Source organism: Calliopsis andreniformis, chromosome 5, assembly GCF_051401765.1.
Source record: "Calliopsis andreniformis isolate RMS-2024a chromosome 5, iyCalAndr_principal, whole genome shotgun sequence".
Lineage (NCBI taxonomy): Eukaryota > Metazoa > Arthropoda > Insecta > Hymenoptera > Andrenidae > Calliopsis > Calliopsis andreniformis.
This window is the reverse complement of record NC_135066.1, coordinates 13,123,187-13,142,102: the sequence shown is the minus strand read 5'-3', so window position 1 is coordinate 13,142,102 and position 18,916 is coordinate 13,123,187. Positions and strand designations below refer to the sequence as shown.

General features: G+C 36.6%; 1 protein-coding gene across 4 annotated transcripts in view; it reads left to right on the top strand.

Annotated features, from left to right (window-relative positions):
- Window positions 1-2,519: 2,519 nt before the first annotated feature.
- Window positions 2,520-18,916, top strand: part of LOC143179054 (prominin-like protein) — a 68,455-nt gene continuing 52,058 nt past the window's right edge. For all 4 annotated transcript variants that reach the window (XR_013001889.1, XR_013001890.1, XM_076378051.1 and 1 more), the window contains exon 1: window positions 2,520-2,840. Coding sequence is in view for 2 of the 4 variants with exons in the window: in XM_076378051.1 (XP_076234166.1) it covers window positions 2,642-2,840 (199 nt within the window). In the remaining 2 variants the exon portion in view is untranslated. The remainder of the gene's footprint in view (window positions 2,841-18,916) is intronic.

Below are 18,916 nucleotides of genomic sequence, written 5' to 3'. Positions count from 1 at the left end.
AACGATAGAAACTCGACTGACCAAACCCCATTCGTTTCAATACAAACCTCGCCTATTCTCGCAGCATCTAAATGAAAGATCACCGCAATTGCATAGTAAAATCTGTCTCTCTCTAGGATTGCACTTCTATGGTCGCAGAAATGTCACAAAGACCCCTGAAATATGCAACAATATTTCCAATATATCATCTGTTTTATATATCTGCGAATGGTGGTTATCAAACCTCATCCTTGGATTCCATCAGACTTTCTTTTTAATTATAGACGATAACTCTTTACTGGAAACCTCTCCCCTTTTTTTACGTTCGATCGAACTGGTCTTCAAAAGTGGATTTCTCTGTGAAAGCTTGACCAGGCTGGTATGGAATGACACGAGGGAAAAGAAGCGGTCGTATGCGCATCCATTTCCCAGCCTTTTCTTTTCTGCAACTTGATTCTATTTTAGTTAAGGCGGATTTTCTATTCACAGCCATGAAGAAGATCAAATCTAAGAACAGTTACTTCAGAGGAGACATTCATCATTTCAAACAAACATGTAAAATCTATAAAGTTATCTTGGCTTATAAGATTATGATCAAATTAGATTTAACAGGGCTTAATAATATCGAAATTAAATCTGTTTGATCGACACAATTGCGTCACTTCGGGCACATTTTCTTATCAAAGTTATCTAATGAAATATGATAAGTACTGTCATCCTTTGGACATTTTTTTATCGGTTACGTAAATTTTGGAATAATCAGTTATTTCTTACTTTTAAAAAAATTAGAGTACTAACTGAGAAATATATTTGGATAAAACATCCGATATTTGAAAATAACTTAATTCAAAAAATTCTGCAGAAGTATTTTTAGACACAGTATTACCTTCACCCCCAACATTATGCTAATCTATTAATGAACAGTACACTTAAGAAAGAAATAATAGTCAGCAGATCTGCCCTAAATCATACTTCCTAGAAACGCATCAGATACAAAGCGCATTGAATTGCAAAACAGGAACCTTCTTATTTTTCTAATTAACGTGGCATTGAGTTTCAGGGAATGAAAGTGCAGAATGCTTTGCAGAACAAATGCGTCGGTTAAGAGCAGTTTCAGCGCAAGGATCCTCTGAACGAAGATGATCTCGTCCGTTGCATCAAGTCAATTAAATGACGCAAGAACCTCGACGTATCTTTCGTCACTATTCTCACGCTAGTTTAACGCTGCTCCTCCTTTCTCCGTCGCGATTACCAGCATAACAATCATCATAACGTGCCCGCAGCACTAGCAATAAGATTAATTAAAACAGAGTTCTTTGCGCGGAAAGAACAAGGACGTAGGTTTCAAAGTGGCGGGGAAAATTCTGTGCTACGGTTGGCTCGTTCTGGAACTGTGGCCTTCGTCAACCAATCGTAGCAACGCGCGAAAATCAATCGTGCAGACACTTCAAGTACCTATTCTGGCTACATATGTTAGTTTGACCTTTTAATATTAAATTGTACAATTTATCTGAGCAAATTTAGTATATTTATGAAAGCTCTAGTAAACTTTGAAAATTCGCAGAGTATTTGTTACATCAAAAAATAAGTATAGAGTAGAAAAAGCAAATATTCTAGTAAATAAATTATAAAATATGCCATTCAAACTTGTTTAAAAAATTTATTCGTGTTTTATGTGTTATTAAGTCAGTCACAGATAAAAAACGGGTAAATATTTAGTATACTAATCACTAAATCTTAAATTGGCTGTTTAGTATTGAGGGTAAAATCTAAAATAACGACTGGTATTTGGAATAATAAACTTCAAATAGTTTCTATTTTAAGAAATAATTTTACTACATAAATAGAACATAAGTAGTTTTCTACTTTTATTTTTTATTTAAACTCTAAATAGAAAAACTTTAAAGAAAATATTAAATATTAAACTGTATGCTTATGAGTAACTTCAACTTTTCGAAGTGACTTAAAATATATCCCACCATGCATAAAAAACTAAGCAAAAGATGGGACAGTTTTTAACTCACCTAACCCGATAGAGTTAAAACAATCATCAAACATTAATCCCTAGATACTCGTACAGGAATCTACAAACTCTAAATTCAATCCTGCTCCGCCGCCTCAAGCCTCTGCATCCGTTTACACCAACCCTGCCTCGTCTCCCCGCACTAAAGAATCAATATACCATTTCAGCAAAACGTTAAAATACGAAGAACCGCCTGTTAACACGTATTACCAAAACCTAAGCCGCAGAAGAGATGAAAATACCACGCAAAGATAGAAGCACAAGATCATCCATCGATCGGTATTCCTTCGAAAACGTTTGTCACACTCGCCCCTGGTCTCCCCGTTTCAAATTTTCCCCACGCCTCCCTCCTCCAGACGATGCACGCTGAACGACAGGAACGAGCGGACCAGAACCAGCCGCCCCGCGTCAATGGCGTCGGAGTGGGGACGGTCCGATTCCGCGTGGCTGCGAGGCCAGCGACAGGCCATCAGTTCGTAGCGACGCGTCCCGGGCGCAGGTCGCTGGCCCACGATGGTTTTCGCTGGTTCTCGCGGTGATCGGCTCAGTGCCCTGGTGCATCATGCTCTCCCGTTCCTCTGCCTCGCCTCTGCCCTGGCGCCGCGCCCCGTCGCCAGCGACGAGACCCTGACTGGCAGGATGCGCGGGATCAGCGAGGACCTGGACCGCCAGCTGAACGGGATCATGGCCACGCAGGGCCTGAACTACAGCACCGTGAACACGACAGGGCTACCCTACAACGCCACCACCAAGTTCAACCCCAAGGGCATGGGCCAGCTGTACAACGTGACGAACATGTTCATCGACTTCGTGCAGAGCAGGCAGGCGTACCCAGAGGGTGAGTGCACGGTGATCGAACTCGCCGCGGCGTCCGAGGAGCGTACGATCTCTTGGTTAGGTTAGACCTCTTTCGCGCGGAGATACGCACAAGGCGCGTCTGAAGAGGAAACGTAGGATCCTTGTGTGGCACGGTGCTCGCTTGTGCAGTGGGGTGTCGATCGCTTCAGTTCGCGGTGAAAACTGCCCTTGTCGAGTTTTAGGGGTATCTGGTGAGGGACTCTGAGCAGAGTCTGGTTCGCCTCTTGTTCAGAGGCGAAATTCGAGACAGGATGGAACTTATCTCGATGGAAATGTAATATGTATGTGTGATGGGGTATTTCAGTACTGTGATGGGTATTTTGTTGAGGAGACTGATCGATTGAATGAGTCGGGGGTGGTACAGTATTTCTTTTTGTTGAGTTCAGAGGGAAATTGAGGAGGGATGTTTCTGTTGTGGATTCTGTTTTTATTTGTGGTAATCGTTCTGGTATCGTGGGGTTACGATATATATAGGAACTAAAGTTTTAATAATTGATGTGAGGAGTATCGTATGAGAAGTACGGGGATTAATCAACTGAGAAGTTGGGAATTTCCTGTCTAACACTGCTACATAGTTTCTATCATATGTTAATAGTTAGACCATTAAAGGCAGTCCAGGAAAGTATGTAAGAGTTGAAATTTTGTCGATATTAAACAAGTGAACTATACAAGTGACAAAAAGGCACTGTATTCTTCGCCTCGATTTAAGAAAAGGAACAGATTCCAAGAACTCCAAAGTGATCGTAATAAACTCTTCAAACACTTCTGAATATCTGCCACCTCGTTTGAACTTCATGGCTACATACATGAGTGAACCAGACGGTACTGCAGCTTCCGTGTGAATAACGCAGTTTGTTGCTATGTGTAGTTTATCGACACCATACGACACAAGCGTAAAGCCGTGTTTACATTAGGCGACTTTTGACCAGACGACCGAGTTGATCGACCTCAAGTGATTCAGTAGCCCTGGTAACCAATACCTCAATCAAGCGTAAGCCTTTTAGTTGATAGCCTCGATCCTCTGACCAGAAGTTGCTTAATTTAAAGACTCTTTAGCAACTGAGGTACCTGTGGCGACAGAAAATCAGTATCGAGACAGATCTTACGAAAATCGCTCTGTGGACGCTTCTACTATTCTCATGTTTAATTTTCAGTATTTAGTATATTATCAACATTAAAATAACTCCGTGTGAAAGAGGCTTTAGGGTTAGGGACAGCTTTTCCGCGGCCTTGGTTACGCCCTGCGCGGCGCGCTCGAAAATGGCTGGCCGCGTGTTGGTAAACAGATTGCTGTCACGGGCTGGCAGCTTCGAATAACTTTAAAATGCCTAGGTAAAGTACTGAGTGAACCTGCAGATTAGGCATCATCGATTTCGATGCCTTTAAGATATACATATTATCAAGGTCATTATTCTGAACAACCTTTGTCTGCAGAGTCCCTGGAGGGTGGAAGATCGCCTCATATCGACGCCTTGGGTCGTCGAATAATTTTTTTTGGAATTGTTCATTGGGTGAACTATTTCACATACACCACTGAGACGTACGTGTAAGCAGAATTAAGTGTAGTAGTAGCGACCTAGCAACAGTTTCTTGCAAATATCCCTGAAACTAAGGTCGACCACTGCCACAGGAAAAATTTGTTCAAAACAGTGATTTCTATAATATATTTAAAATTCATTGAAATCGGCGATGCTGTGACTATTCTGCAGGTTCAACTTAGTAGAAGTAGTGAATACTTGAATTGAATATACAGGGTATCTCAGGAAGAGGTGGCCAATTATTTTACTCTTCCTAAGAATGAAACAAGATTATATAAACGTAGGTCTAGAAACTTTCTTTTTGGGATGCTGCACGTGATGAAGTTCGAAATAGATCAGAATTTTTTGATCTTCGATAGTGCCTGATACGTCGATTTCAAACGTGAATTATTGCGCAAAAATATCATTCTCAATCATTTCTTTATTTCTTACAAGTATTCCTCAAATATTCTCTCTGTACAGAGAAATATTCTCAAATGTTTGTATCTTGAAAAGGACCATCTGGACCTATATTTACATAACCTTTCTTCATCCTTGGGTAGAGTAAAGTATGATACAGAAGTTTGGCCTCTTATTTCTAGAACACCCTGTATAAGTCAACGAGTAACCTCGAAATTTAAAATTTGTATTCTATGGTAATCAACTAATGAAATTCTAAGCCGTGCCCACACTATTCAAAACTGTTTGTGATTTGCTCGCGACCATAAACACGTTCTTCGTCTCCGTAACACAATATTCGAGTAATTTAGCATTCGAATACAAATAAGATTAACATAGCGATGCATGTGTCATTTGATTACTTTCTCAAAGCATTGTGCCATCACTGCTTGTTATTAATAATAGAAACACGAGGATCCTCGTTCGTTCTGCGATGGAAACTTTGTTGACGACGTTTTCATTGGAACGTCGAACAGAATTTTATTTAGTAATATTATTAACGTTGAATGCTAAGAGTCTTTTTGAGCTTTGAGTTTTTATTTTATGTTTTTTCTTTTTTGTTCATCTCCATCGTATCCTGTGCGGAAACTCGCATTTGTGGTCATCGGAGTATGTAATTGGTTTGGTGAACGGAAGTGTGGTTTGAGAGGAAACGTCGTCGTTGCAAATGGCTTTCTTGTTTCCGATTTGTGTAAGAAATCGTTATTTCTCGGGAAAAATTGACAGTAGTAATTCTGAGATAAGATATCTTGTCTTGTAACGCATACTGCCTCTCATTTGTGGTATCAATGAATGGGATGCTCATTCAGCTCGTTGTCGCTGTTGATAATTTCAGGCGAGGGAGGAGTGTTCGTGGTATGAAATAAATTATGGAGATCTTTCTCTGGCTAGACATTGAACTGTACAGGGTCTTGTTACATTTACGGAGAAATGGTAATTAGATATTATTATAGCTTCAGATATTACTATTTGTGTTCAGTGAATAATTCTCATTTCTTGCTTCTTCAAGTGTATCTTACAAATAAATTTCTCCTTTTCTGATATAAACTATGGGCATTTACTTGTTCCAACGATTCTGTTTTAGCCACATTTGATAATGTTTTCAAAGACTTTTTCTGATTCTAAACATGTAGTTCTGTGATCTATTATTTGTTGTATATCGTTAAAAATCTGTGCAGTTCTTATCTTGATAACCAAGCTAAAGAATAGGAAGGTCGTTTAATCAAATTGTAGCCTTAGATAGGGTTGATATCTTTATTCTCGAGTAAAAGAATACAGAAAAGTTTGTTTTATATTTTAAAATTAGACTTTGATATGAAGATTTAATATCTTTAGAATTTCTTTTTGGATATTAAATCTTTAATTTCGTTACTATGTGCATTTAATGACACTGCAAATATATTTAAAAAAATGAATTTTTAGCGATTAAATTTAAACATTTGGGTCTATTCAACAAATTTGAGTTGTCATGAACTTCTGCATTTCTTGTGCAAATTAAATTACATTAATATATGAATTTAGATATAGGGCCTATAATGACATCACTCACTTTATGAAACCAAACAAATGTAAATGTTGAATCAGCCACAAGTGTCAATATATTTTGTAGCTGCGTATATTATACAGGATGTCCCACTTAAATGGTATCACCTAAATAATCTGCTTTATTTATTATCGTTTGAAATGACTTCTCAGAACAAAGTTGCACTGTTTTAAGAGACACATGTAGCCATGAAAAGAATTTTTGTCAAGGTCACGTTTTATGATATTTTTTAAGGTTATCAGTATTTTTTAAAATGGAATCTTTGTACGATATCCTTGTACAACATTAAAAAGCAAATACAACGATCATATTAACCATACAAATTTAATCATTCTAAGATGATACAAGAATATAAAAAAGAAAGTATAAAGTTCCATTTTAGAAAACTGATGACCTCAAAATATACAAAAAATTATCTTGATAAAAAATGTTTTCATAAAAAATGTGCCTCTTAAAACAGTGCAACCTTGTCCATAGAAGTTATTTCATGCAACAATGAATAAAGCAGATAATTTAGGTGCTTCCATGTAGCTGGGACATCCTGTACATGTGAACGACCGACAAATGGAACAAGAGTAGCTGAAAAAGCAGCGACTGAAATTATTTGTCTTCGTCCTTAACGTGTCCCTGGAGACGTTAAAGATGAATGGAGTCCCGAATGCTTCACGAATTCCCGTCCAGAAGGCCAGTTCGTTGAGAAGCAGACGATAAGTTGGTGAACTAGCCAGATCAATGACCCGGTTGCTCGTGTTAACGTAGTGGCAGGGTTCGTGCATCTATATCAATTCCAACAGGAAGTTGATAGCGGGTGTTCGTCATCGTCTAATAGACCTGACGTTCGCTGTCTGTGCGCCAGTATTGTAGGAACCTTCCTATCCGTTTTCCCGCAATACTTTTTCTCCACCCCTCGACTATCCTTCCGATTCGGAAGAGCACTGACAGTGAAAGAGCTGTCGATGGATACGTTTATTCGCGGTTCACTGCAGGGACCCTCAATAGATAGTTTCACTTTGCTGATCGCGGCCGACTTGGGTTATTTGCCTATCGAATTTACGATTCTTACGCACACAGAATGACAAAGGTTTTGGGTTAGGTCGAGGGAAATGGACGAGTAGCTAAGCATGGTCCAATATCTGGTCGAGGGTAGAAGTATTAATTGTTATTGAGCTGCATGTGCAAAGTAAGCGCAAAATTTTAATTAATTTGCATTATTCGGTAGCTTAAGCTCATATCTTGAATATTGTGTCCATGAGTGTTTTGTTTAAGATGGTGGAAAAGACGTCGAAGATATTAAGTAATCGAGGAAGTTTGATATGAAGGTGAACGCATTGATAAGTAAAATTGTTTTGATAAAAAGATACAAGCAATCTTATTTCAACTTCAGAAGCAAAAGAACTCTCTTGGTTACTTAATACTATACTCTGTCGCCTGTAAATTAACAAATTATTCACCCTCCATAATCGTTCATCACTGTAGATATCGAATTCAGCAATATGAAGACACATAATGAATTTACTGTGATGTTCTGTGATTCCATTTTGTCGAGTTGGGTACATACAGTGATGAGTGATTTTGGAAGGAGAATAATTTGTTAATTTAGTGGAGTTTGTTCAGAATTTAAGTAGTATCAGGTAACCAAGAGAATTCTGTCGCTTTTGTAGTTGAAATAAAATTGCTTGTATTTTTTAAAATACCTAATTTTATTTGTCAATATATTCATCTTCATATTGTACTTCCTTGGTTATTTAACATGTTTGTTAAGTGGTACATGCAATAAACACTTTATTTTTTATATGTAATTATATTGGGTTTTAGAGTGTATTACTAAATTTTTTTGAGACTTTAAAGTCGCATAATATTTATATATGTGATTAGACACAAAAAATAAATTCTAGATTAAACTAGCATAGCCATAATGAAAAAGCAGATAGAAAATTTGAAATGACATATAGATCTCATTAACAGATGGATAGACTAAAATTTAAACAAAACTAGTACATTTTTCGTATATTCTATGTTTAAGCAAAATTTAGTACTTACATTTTTGTTGATACAATTATATTGAGTGTTAACATTAAAGGTTAATCCATTTGGATTTATTTGAAGGAAAAGCCGACTGGATAGTATAAATTTGTTTCTGTATACTAGAATAGTAAATTATGTCTATCACCTAATGAATTAGAATTGAGATATCACTGCAGTGTGCTATTTACTTATGCAGAAATGTACACCTATAGTAAATAAATACGAATAAACATTAACCAAGTGCAATCTACCTTTCATCGATAGACATATGTTTACACTTGTGCGTGTTCACCTGCGCTCACCTGTTTTCGTTCGTGCTGTTTGCTCTCATTCACTAAACATGTAAATCTATCCACCACTGCTTCTGTAACACGTGGAATCGTTATTCATCTTCGTTTAAATTCACTGAAACCTCTTTTATGAAAATTCTGTTTAGCTGTTGTATAAATTATGACCAGTTGAGTAGAAAGTTCCTTTAAAGAAGAATTGTGTCTTCCCTTACATATTCAGAAGCATGAAGCTTAATTGCCTCCTGAGAATATTATAGATAAAGCTATTGAGTTCCAGAGTGAAAAGAGGGGCATAACAATAGCAAAATTATCTTTTTGTGTTTCGATCATTTTACGAATTAGCTACCGTTTAAAATATGTGTAAGTTGAATACATACGCAGATTTATCGTGAATTTATCTTATATCTTCTTGATCTATCTCTTCGACATTTGAAACTCGAAATATTATCGCGCGTAATATTTGCAGATGGAAGATTGTTGCTTCTCTGAACCGTGTCTTTTAGTGATGTATGAGTGAACTTAAGATACTTTTTCAGTGCTCTTGTAACGACGTACATTTGATAGCTCATCTTTAAAATACATTACAGTCTTTAATCACTTTAATCTTGCGATTCGTTACGAGCTTGTACATCGTGAGACACTCGTTTCTGAAATTAATTAGCGTTCTGACGACTTGTGTTTATCTTATCAAAAGGAGAGTACGAGAAATTGAGATAGTAATTTCAAAAAGTGATAAAAATCTGAGAGATAGAAATATAGTACTATCATTATTTTATTATTGAGTAATATTGTGTAATATAGAACGTATACTTGAACACATGAAATACGTATGAAAGGAATAGAGGTGAATGATCAATATCAAGTGTTAGCTAAAATATATTTTATTGATATATTTTTATGTCTACATTTCACTATACTAAAATGTACACCAAATTAAAGGGGAATTCTCATTTAACAGCTCTAGAAGCAAGTGATTTTCCTTAATTTTTCTTGAGGAAATGATTGTTAAGATCAAAATAAACTATCTTCAAATATAAAAAGAAATCTTACAGTTGCAGGAAATTTGTTTTTTCATTTCAATTTTGTTGGTTCTCTATTGGACAGTGTATAATCTCTTGTAAGATCAGTCACAATCACTTGAAAATAAAACATAAAAAATTTTCTTAACAAAATTTAAACAGCTAATACTGGTATTATTAATCTTTCTAAAAAAGTGCATGAAAAACACAAACTCCTAGAATATATCTTTGACAATACATAAATTAATTTGAACAAATTTTTCTTATTATTCAATGACATTTTCTTGTATCCTGAACTTTAATTATCAATCTGCTTTAATCGTAAAATTCCCATAAATATCCATCCATTTAAAAGGACATCGTTAAACCTATGTAATTAAGACAGCGATAATAAAATCCGATTCTTTACCTCTCGTTTTATCGTTGGATAACCTACGAATGAACTCGCGTTAAACGATCGACTTTGCACGATTTCTCGAAAAACTGTCGAGATCTGCATGCATCAGGGACCGCAAGAAGCCACGTTTCGCTGCGCGAATGGCACAGATCGCGGGAAAGAATCGAATCGTTTTCGGATGAACGTGAAAGAAGCCAATTTTCTGCTTGGTAGTCCATGACGTGTGTTTCTTACGATCTTCGACTGCCTGGTCCCTTTTTTCGCGCTACTTCCTTTTCCTGGCTTCGCCTTCTCCTATCGATTAGTCGCGAGGATAACGGCATCGCTAACAGTACAAGATTATTCGGGAACAGCTGACATGTACGTGCACCTTATGCTCGTTTAGACACTGTCAGACGGATCAGCAGTTTTATTGGCCTTCCAAGATGCCCTCATTACTTCCGTGCCACGGACAATTTTGTCTTATTAGCTGTTATTGTTTCATGAGCCGAGCAACCATCCTTTTGTATCGCTTTTCTTCTTGTATTCTCTTTTCCCTGTGATGCCTTGCAAGAAGCTCCAAGAGTCGCGATAAAGGATGACTGTATTAATATTTATTAAATTTCCATTATTAAGAAACAAAGGTAGAGTCTCTCAAGCACTGCAGTAGGTACTTACTCCCATGAGAAGTCCTCTGGAACGCATTAGAGGCAATGCTTTTCAGGAGACTTCTCAGGAAACGAATAATACCTGTTCCTCCTGTAAAGTAATAAACTTCAAATTCGATTTCCTCGAAAATTTCTCGGATGAAAAAATTGAATACCAAATGTTTTCCTTATTTTTTTACGTAGAATTACTTCCTGGTCGGTTGTACGACGATTTCCCATTCACCCTGTATATGAAAAGATTTCGAAATTGTTAGTCACGCAAATCTTTCGAGTAATATCAAATTGATTTCCTGTAATATGTATTTTAAGATTCAATAAAATTTTCCAATCAGTCTACTACTTTTATGCTCATGTGCCAAGGAAAAAACTGCAATTGCGCTTGCTGTAAAAGACCCTATTTCTTTGAGTGCTCTGATTAGCTCCAATTTTTTTGGTTTAGGTGAAAAAAGTACCGAGGGGTTTAACGACACGACAAACGACCTTGCAATTCAATCGTTCCCTGAATTACGTGATTTCTCTTTTGTCGACGTCGCGTCGTCTGCCAGCGTTCGCCGACGATCCCGTTGTTTCGAGTGTAATTTAGAAGACAGCCCCCTCGCAATTTATCCCTGATCAAAGGCTGATTGGAAATTCCTCGCGTTTCAATCTGTTGCACTCCCTGGCTAGGGAGAAATTCGGTCGACCTTCGATGACTCGCAGATGAGTCGCTGCCCAAACAGTACAATAACCTTCTTGATTGGCTTCTTTGTAATTAAATTTTGTACGTGGTCCACTGACAGAAATCGATCAAAGTGAACCTAGAAAAGGCACGAGGCAGGTGACCTCTATTTCGCCAGTGTTCTTAAATTTGCCAACCATGAGAGATTCATTAACTCAAATAAAATCGAAAAATAGTACTGTTTTAAGATTTGTATAGAGAATGAACTTCATTTTATAATGTTTCAACCAAAAATTACAATATGCTGGCGAGTAATAAATACTTTTGTAAGAGTAATAAATAAGTGATTCAAGATGTCTTACACAAAGTTCTGGGTTTAGTAAAATTTGTCTGGTTTTGTATGCAAATTTGGAACTAGGATAGACATTCTGATCAGTTCGAATAGCAAACTCTGGAAAAGAATTCTCTTAGACCAAGCTAGCAACCTTCTCCACTATGATATGGCGAAATTACCATACCTCAGGTATGGCAATTTCCCAGTTGCAGCCTTTTACTATTTTAATCTAAACTATAATTAAAAATCTCTTTTATGGATAATAATTTATTGCAGGTATCAAATAAAACTCTAAGCTTTACGAAACATTCAATAATTCCACTACATATTTATTTAGAAATATTATATAACGTTTTAAACATTAACATAGTGAAATTGGGGTCCCCTACCTGACCTGAGTCTTCCAATATTCCAGCTAAATCTCAACTTTATAATAATTGAAAGTGATCAATAACTCAAATTTCTTGGAACGAGATTTCATTGTGATATCTAATTGTGAGAATCATTGAACACTTGTTCGCAGAATAAAATGGTCTCACTGATTGCGTAATTCCTTTATCTTCTTCAGTGTGTTATTGTCGCTTCTTACGAATTTGCAAAAACTTTTCAAACCATTTACTGTCAATAGACTGCCAATTTTTATGCATTTATGAAAGTGTGTGAAGTATGTGTAAACTGTAAAGTTACAGAATACATGTAACACTCGAAAGTATAGGAAATATGAAAACTAGAGAGCAAAGTACAGTATTTGAAAGAAAGTAAAATTTTTATTCAGGTTCTATTTTCTTAACTGTCTTTGTAAAAATATATAATTGCGTAAAAACCTAGTCTAACCATCAATCAAATACAGAGAGGCAATAATACGCTTAATACGACCCTCTAGCTCTAAGTTCCTTTGTGTCGAGAAATTCTTGAATAAGCAAGCGTTTGTCTTTACCTGCCTTGCTACTCTGGTTTAAACAGCGTTGTTACAACGATAAGGCTACTGAAAAAAAAATTCAGAGAGAAGGTTGGCTCTATCCTCAGTGGAAAAATTGTCAGATAAGGGTCGAACGTCATGGATGCCTGTGCGTTCTATTGACGAAAGATGTTACGCGTGGGTGAACGTCCCCGTGCTCAAGCGCGGAAAGCTGGATGAGCGATAAGAGACTATTTAGAAACGGAGGGATCGTTCGCTTGCTCAAAGTTCATTTATCTCTGTGTCCTTCGTGAATGCAATCGGAAAATTGAATATGGAAAGAAGGAGAGTTTCACTCTTAACTCTTCTGCTGCTACTCGTAATCAATCTATGAGCATTTGGACACCCAGTATGGATGGTGTTCAAGAATAAAGGCTACTTTGTACGCAGAATATATAGGGGATGGTCCACTCAATTGTTTTAAAACATATATTTGTTGTCAGTGCAAGTAGAAAAAAATATCAGAGGAAGATGGACAGTTCAAAAAGCACTTTTGTAGGAGCATGTTCTTTTTTGTGAGTGTATTAAAACTAAAAATTGCATTATATTTAGAAATAGAAATTCTAGAAATGTATGTTTCTTATATAGATAAATTCCATCTCATCACTCTAGGTGTAGATAAGAAAGTATTGAGGTAACAGCAAAAAATAATCATTTTACGAGATACTTTAAATATTTTGATTGAAGAAAATTTATTAGTCATTAGTATTTATTAGTGAATGAACAAGCAGCAATATAATATATAAGAACACTTTAAAGATGGATTTATTGAAAGACATAAGTTACACATAAGTTCGATTTGCTTTAATTTCTAGATTTCCCAGTTACATGTTTCCTGTTCTAAGAATTCCTCTAATGAAAAAGTTGATACTAATTAATTCAACGATTTACAAATCACTTTCTTCGTATACGATTACCTCAGCTACCACGTAAACATCATTTCAAAATGATTTACAAGTCATACTTCTTGATTTTACTTTTCCAAGTAGATACATGAAGGTGGATCATAAACCTAGCTTCGACTTAGAAATATATTCAAGTAAAACTGAGTATACATTTATGTAAACTCACTCATTGTTTCATGAAACTGTATTCATTCTTGATGTGCTTCTCACATAATTTAACACAGTTGAAAAATCACTGAATAATTCATGTTCATTGTCAGTATTTCAGTGTTACTGATACATTTTATTCAACTATCGAAGATTGACTATCGAATTGAATTCTGAATTTTTCAAGTTTAGCCGATACCAATTCGTTAATAATTCCATCACTTTCAGTTCGAAAGAAGTAACAGTGATTGCTTCACTATCGCGTCGTTTAGTGCCAGGCGATTGCAGTTTTTATGAGGTTCGAAACGTGCACAAGCAACGTGCGACGACGCGACGCCACGTCGGCTCTAATTAGACACATGACATTCTCGTTGGCTGTGTAAGGTCGTTAGGCAAAATTTAATCGCGTACGCTACGGGGGCTCGGTAATTAGCGATTTTAAGGGAGACTAAAAAATTGGCGAGGTGAACGCGATTTCGGTTCGATAGAAAAGGGAGCGGTTAACGTTAATTCCCTTTGATGAAAAGCACGCGAAAGAAACGATAAGGAGCTTTCGATTTTTAAAGCGAATTTCTGACAAGCTGATTGGTTTCAGAGGTGGTCAGGCTAATGTGGTTAAAGTGGCCGACATGTAATCTGATTTAGTACGTTGCATGCAAAGAAAGAATTACAGAAAGGGTAGATTTTAGATAGTGCTCGTTGAATATGGATTAATAACTGAGTTGCTGTTTTTTAAAATTTCATTTAAAAAATACGTTTTCTAAGTCTGTTCTAAATTCAAATTTTTAACTTTCGAAGCTTTCGAATTTTCAAATATTTAAAATTATATTTATCAAATCTTCAAAATCTATTCATATATTTGTTTGTATCTCTAACTTCCAATTCCTGAAGCTCTGAGATTTCAAACAAGTTAATTTCGCTGTAGTGTGATAAGGATTAATCATAATCGGTATATCAGCACGTAACAAGTGCCTGTCTCGAAGTTCGAGAATTGATCGGAATATTGTACAGGTTTTCCACTTGTGGGCATCTTTAGTATTTTTTATTCGTGGGAGAAAATTCTGAAAATCGACATGAGGGGAATTGAAAGTAACAGCGATTGTATAATGAGTAATTGTCTATGTATCGTAAACAATCTTAGCATGCACAGTGCACATTTATTCATGCTTATATTTTTGTAACAAAGAGAAATACATAATATATATAGTAGCATGTCACTATCCATATTGTGCATATAATGTAATACGAGTATGGATTAAGGACTACATATATTATACAAGATGTCAGTGAACTTATGGCACAACTCCAAAAGCAGCGATATCGCGTGAAAAATGGGTTCGTTACCACTTCGCATAATTTTACATAGATACAATCAAATGTATACATATACATACGTACGTACACATGTACTCATTAAAAACATGGAGTTTTCACCTCCCGCAGTTTCTTCGTTACAGACAGGAATTCTTTGACATTTTTTCTATTTATAGACCAATGGCAAACTTGTGAATAGTGAATGATGAACTTCTGATGAATCATCAGTTTTCATTACCAGAGGCTTGCGTGACATTTATACAATTTTAAAAATGGCGTAATTGTATAGGCAATAAAAAGACAGATATAGTTACGATATTATCTTCACTTTTAATCCATTATCTTCTTCTTTTAATTAGTTCTTTCAGACACAAGAAGTGAAATTTGATAAGTAATTGAATAGTTTTTATTAATAGAGCTTTTATACTGTCGACCTGTCGTACAGTAATTCAGAACTGTAGTGGTGCAAAAGGTGAACCCCACTTTTCAAAGAATAAATAGATCAATCACTGTCAGAGAGTTCTTCAAACTCATTCTTTGTCCATCTCAACGACGTAACACTCGCTTCAATATTTAGGACGCCATTCATAGCACAAGTGTCATGTATTATTACAGGCTACGAGCTTAACAAGAATTATAGTGCTTATTTATCAATAAAATATTAATATCAATACTTATGATACCAAATAAACGGAGGACAAATTTTTTTCTAAAATGAACTAAAATATCCTGCAGATATTTCATACATTTTCCTTATAGCGTTCTTAAAAAAATATATAAGAAGAATATGAAGTCCTTTTTATTTTATTACATTTTTTCCTGAAATGGTCCTCATCAGAATTTTTGTGAAACAATTTTTATTACATATCAACGTGATATTATAAATGCAAATAATATAAAGTTTTAATCAAATATCGAGAGACCAGAAACTTGGATGTTAATAATTATACCTTCACATTCTTCTCGAAATGAAAATACTTTCTGAACGAAATAAAAAGTATGATTGGATCAAAAGGAACAGGAGAAATGTTCTAAAATTAAAACATTCTCTGCTATAATTTTACATTTTATCACAGTTCGGTTTCTCAACTGTACAGTGGTCGCAGATTTACTTTTATAATCACTTTTAATAACAGTAGAATGCGTAGAATAGTAAGAGGGTATATATCTCAAAAAAGTTTTAAAAAATTGTATATGTTAACTTTATTATTTCGATTGCTTTCGCTTAAATAAATAATACAGATTTAAATGCATTAATCACTTAATTTAAAAAAAGTCACGCAGTCTCCTAAATGAAACTCAATTTAAAAGCACAATTCCCCCAAGGCAACAATAGACGACTAGTAGCATGCCACAATACAATACTTTTTCAGTTAAATAGCACACACACATTTGACAATGATTGAAAAATTATTTAGAAAAATTCCATTAAACAGAACCATAACGAGGTTTTTGAAATAATTTTTCAGTTACTGTAAAACTGTACATACTATTTAATTTAAAAAATATTGAGGCATACTACAAGTCACCCAATGTTGCCCCACAATCAGTGAAATTGCTCCTTAATGTATCTCCAGCAAAACATTTAAACAGTTGTTGTATCTTTGTCATTTCAAATCCTTGCACTCTTTCGCGCTGCCTCAACAAACTGCGGGAAATCGAAAAGAGTATCATACATATGTTTGCTAGACCCTCTTTGCGTAACATTTTCACAGATGCCAGCGTAAAAACGAGAGAGCTCGCGTTTCGTGGCTCGAAGCAGAGCGCGAGAGTTCCAATTTTACGCGGACCAAAGGCGAGCGATTCGGCGAAATTAAACTGGCGTATCCGGTTTTCCAGCGTGCTGCTGGTGTCGTTTTTCTGTCCTTTTCACGTAGCAAGGAGGAGGGGGTACGAAATAACACGGGACAAATCGTTTTATGAGAGGTCGAAGCACCAGTGTAACTCTTCACTGAAAACACCATGGATCCGTTCCATCCTTGTTTGCTGCACGCTCCTGTCGCTGGCGTGGCGTCGTGCGCACCCGCGTGCGCGCAATAAACAATAAATAAACGTGACACTTGGCGTATCTGTTCCGTGAACACCGTTTGTCGCGATGAAGGTTCGCCCAGGCAGACCTCTGTCGATTGCCTGGGCGATATATCGATTTCTGATGGTTGAAAGTTGAAATCGTATTAGGTACCTTGATGGTTTTACTCCGATTCGATTATGGCGAAGTGCGCGCTGAATTGGTTAACCATTTAACTAGAGGGCAGTTTTAGCGAACATTTATTGACGCGTGGGTCTTCTATAGTCTCGTGTTGAGGATAGCTAAAGAAGTTATGGGGGTCGAGTGATGCATAAATGTGAACGAAGAGATGGCTGTGAGTCTCTCGAGAACCAAAATGGTCAGTTTTACTTGCTTGCGAATATTTCGAATTTATCAGTGAACCATGTGATTATTTAGTAATCAATTTTATATAAACTGAAGAATTTACAGTTGTTACTGTGTAGGTCTTCTGTAGTCTCGTGTTATCTGTAGTAACAGAAGTTATGGAGATCAGGTGATGCATAAATGTGAACGAACTGACAGTGAGTCTCTCGAGAGCCAAAATGGTCAGTTTTACCTGTTCGCGAATATTTCGAATTTATCAGTGAACCATGTGATTATTTAGTAATGAACTTTATATAAACTGAAAAATTTACAGTTGTTACTGTGTAGGTCTTCTGTAATCTCGTGTTATCTGTAGTAACAGAAGTTATGGAGATCAGGTGATGCATAAATGTGAACGAACTGACTGAGTCTCTCAGGAGCCGAAGGAGTTTTCTCTGTATTTTGTTTTACGATGTTGCTATCAATCTGATATCTGAGATGTGTCCATATTCTATAAGTAAATTTAATTTAAAAAACAATTAGCAAAACTATTTACTACTTACTAACTCCTTACAATTTTCAACTAAATACTGTACACCAAAGTTTCTTCTCCCCATAATGTTCACTAGACACTCCATTTATTGATTCTAATTTCTACTTCACGAATTTCTCACGGGTGGCAGATTTGAAAACAGTGGTGAAAATTTGCACGCCTACTTTATATTGCCTCATAATTATAGAAATTTCCACAGCACAAAAGCCGTGGGAAACCTCCGCGGTGTTCAATGGAGAGCAAATTCCTAATGCACGAATTTCATTTTCGCACGGGAGAGGCGGCGAAATCTGATCTCGGTCCAAGAAGTTGCACACGGTGTTTTTGGGGCAAGTGGTTGATTGGCGATTAAAAGATGCGCCGTACGCTGGATTTCCAGCGCAGATTGCACAGACTGCAGTCGAGACGCAGTCGATGGGTGGGAGGGGGGAGCGCCACGGGTGCACGTGTGCACAGTGTCGCATGCACTCGCTTGTATGCACCTGCGAGACACATGTCGTACACAGCTTGGCAGCCGTGGAAGATGGGAACCGTCTCCAAGCGGCGACAGAATTTCCGGGAGACGTTCGTGAAAGAAATTTCCCCCGCTATTTTTGTCCCTCGTGTGCTCCTTTTCTTCGTCGCGTTGGGAATCGCGCGCGAACTTCTACGCTGATTTCGACTTTCAATGGATCTCTTTTCTCTCTGCGCTTGGCCGAAAATGTGCAAGGAATCTCGCTACAATTTGCTAACATGGCTCGTCTCTAGAACGAGTTCTTCTTTCTTGTTGAATTTCATCCTCTTAAGGTGTTTCCTAGCCAACTATGTACATATGGTGGTCAAATGGTAGCTCGTTACTGAACGATGAATATAAAATTGCTATGATACTATGCAAGTGTGGTAGTCATTTTTAACAGTATTTAGATTTATTGAGAAATTATATAGTTACTAGAATACT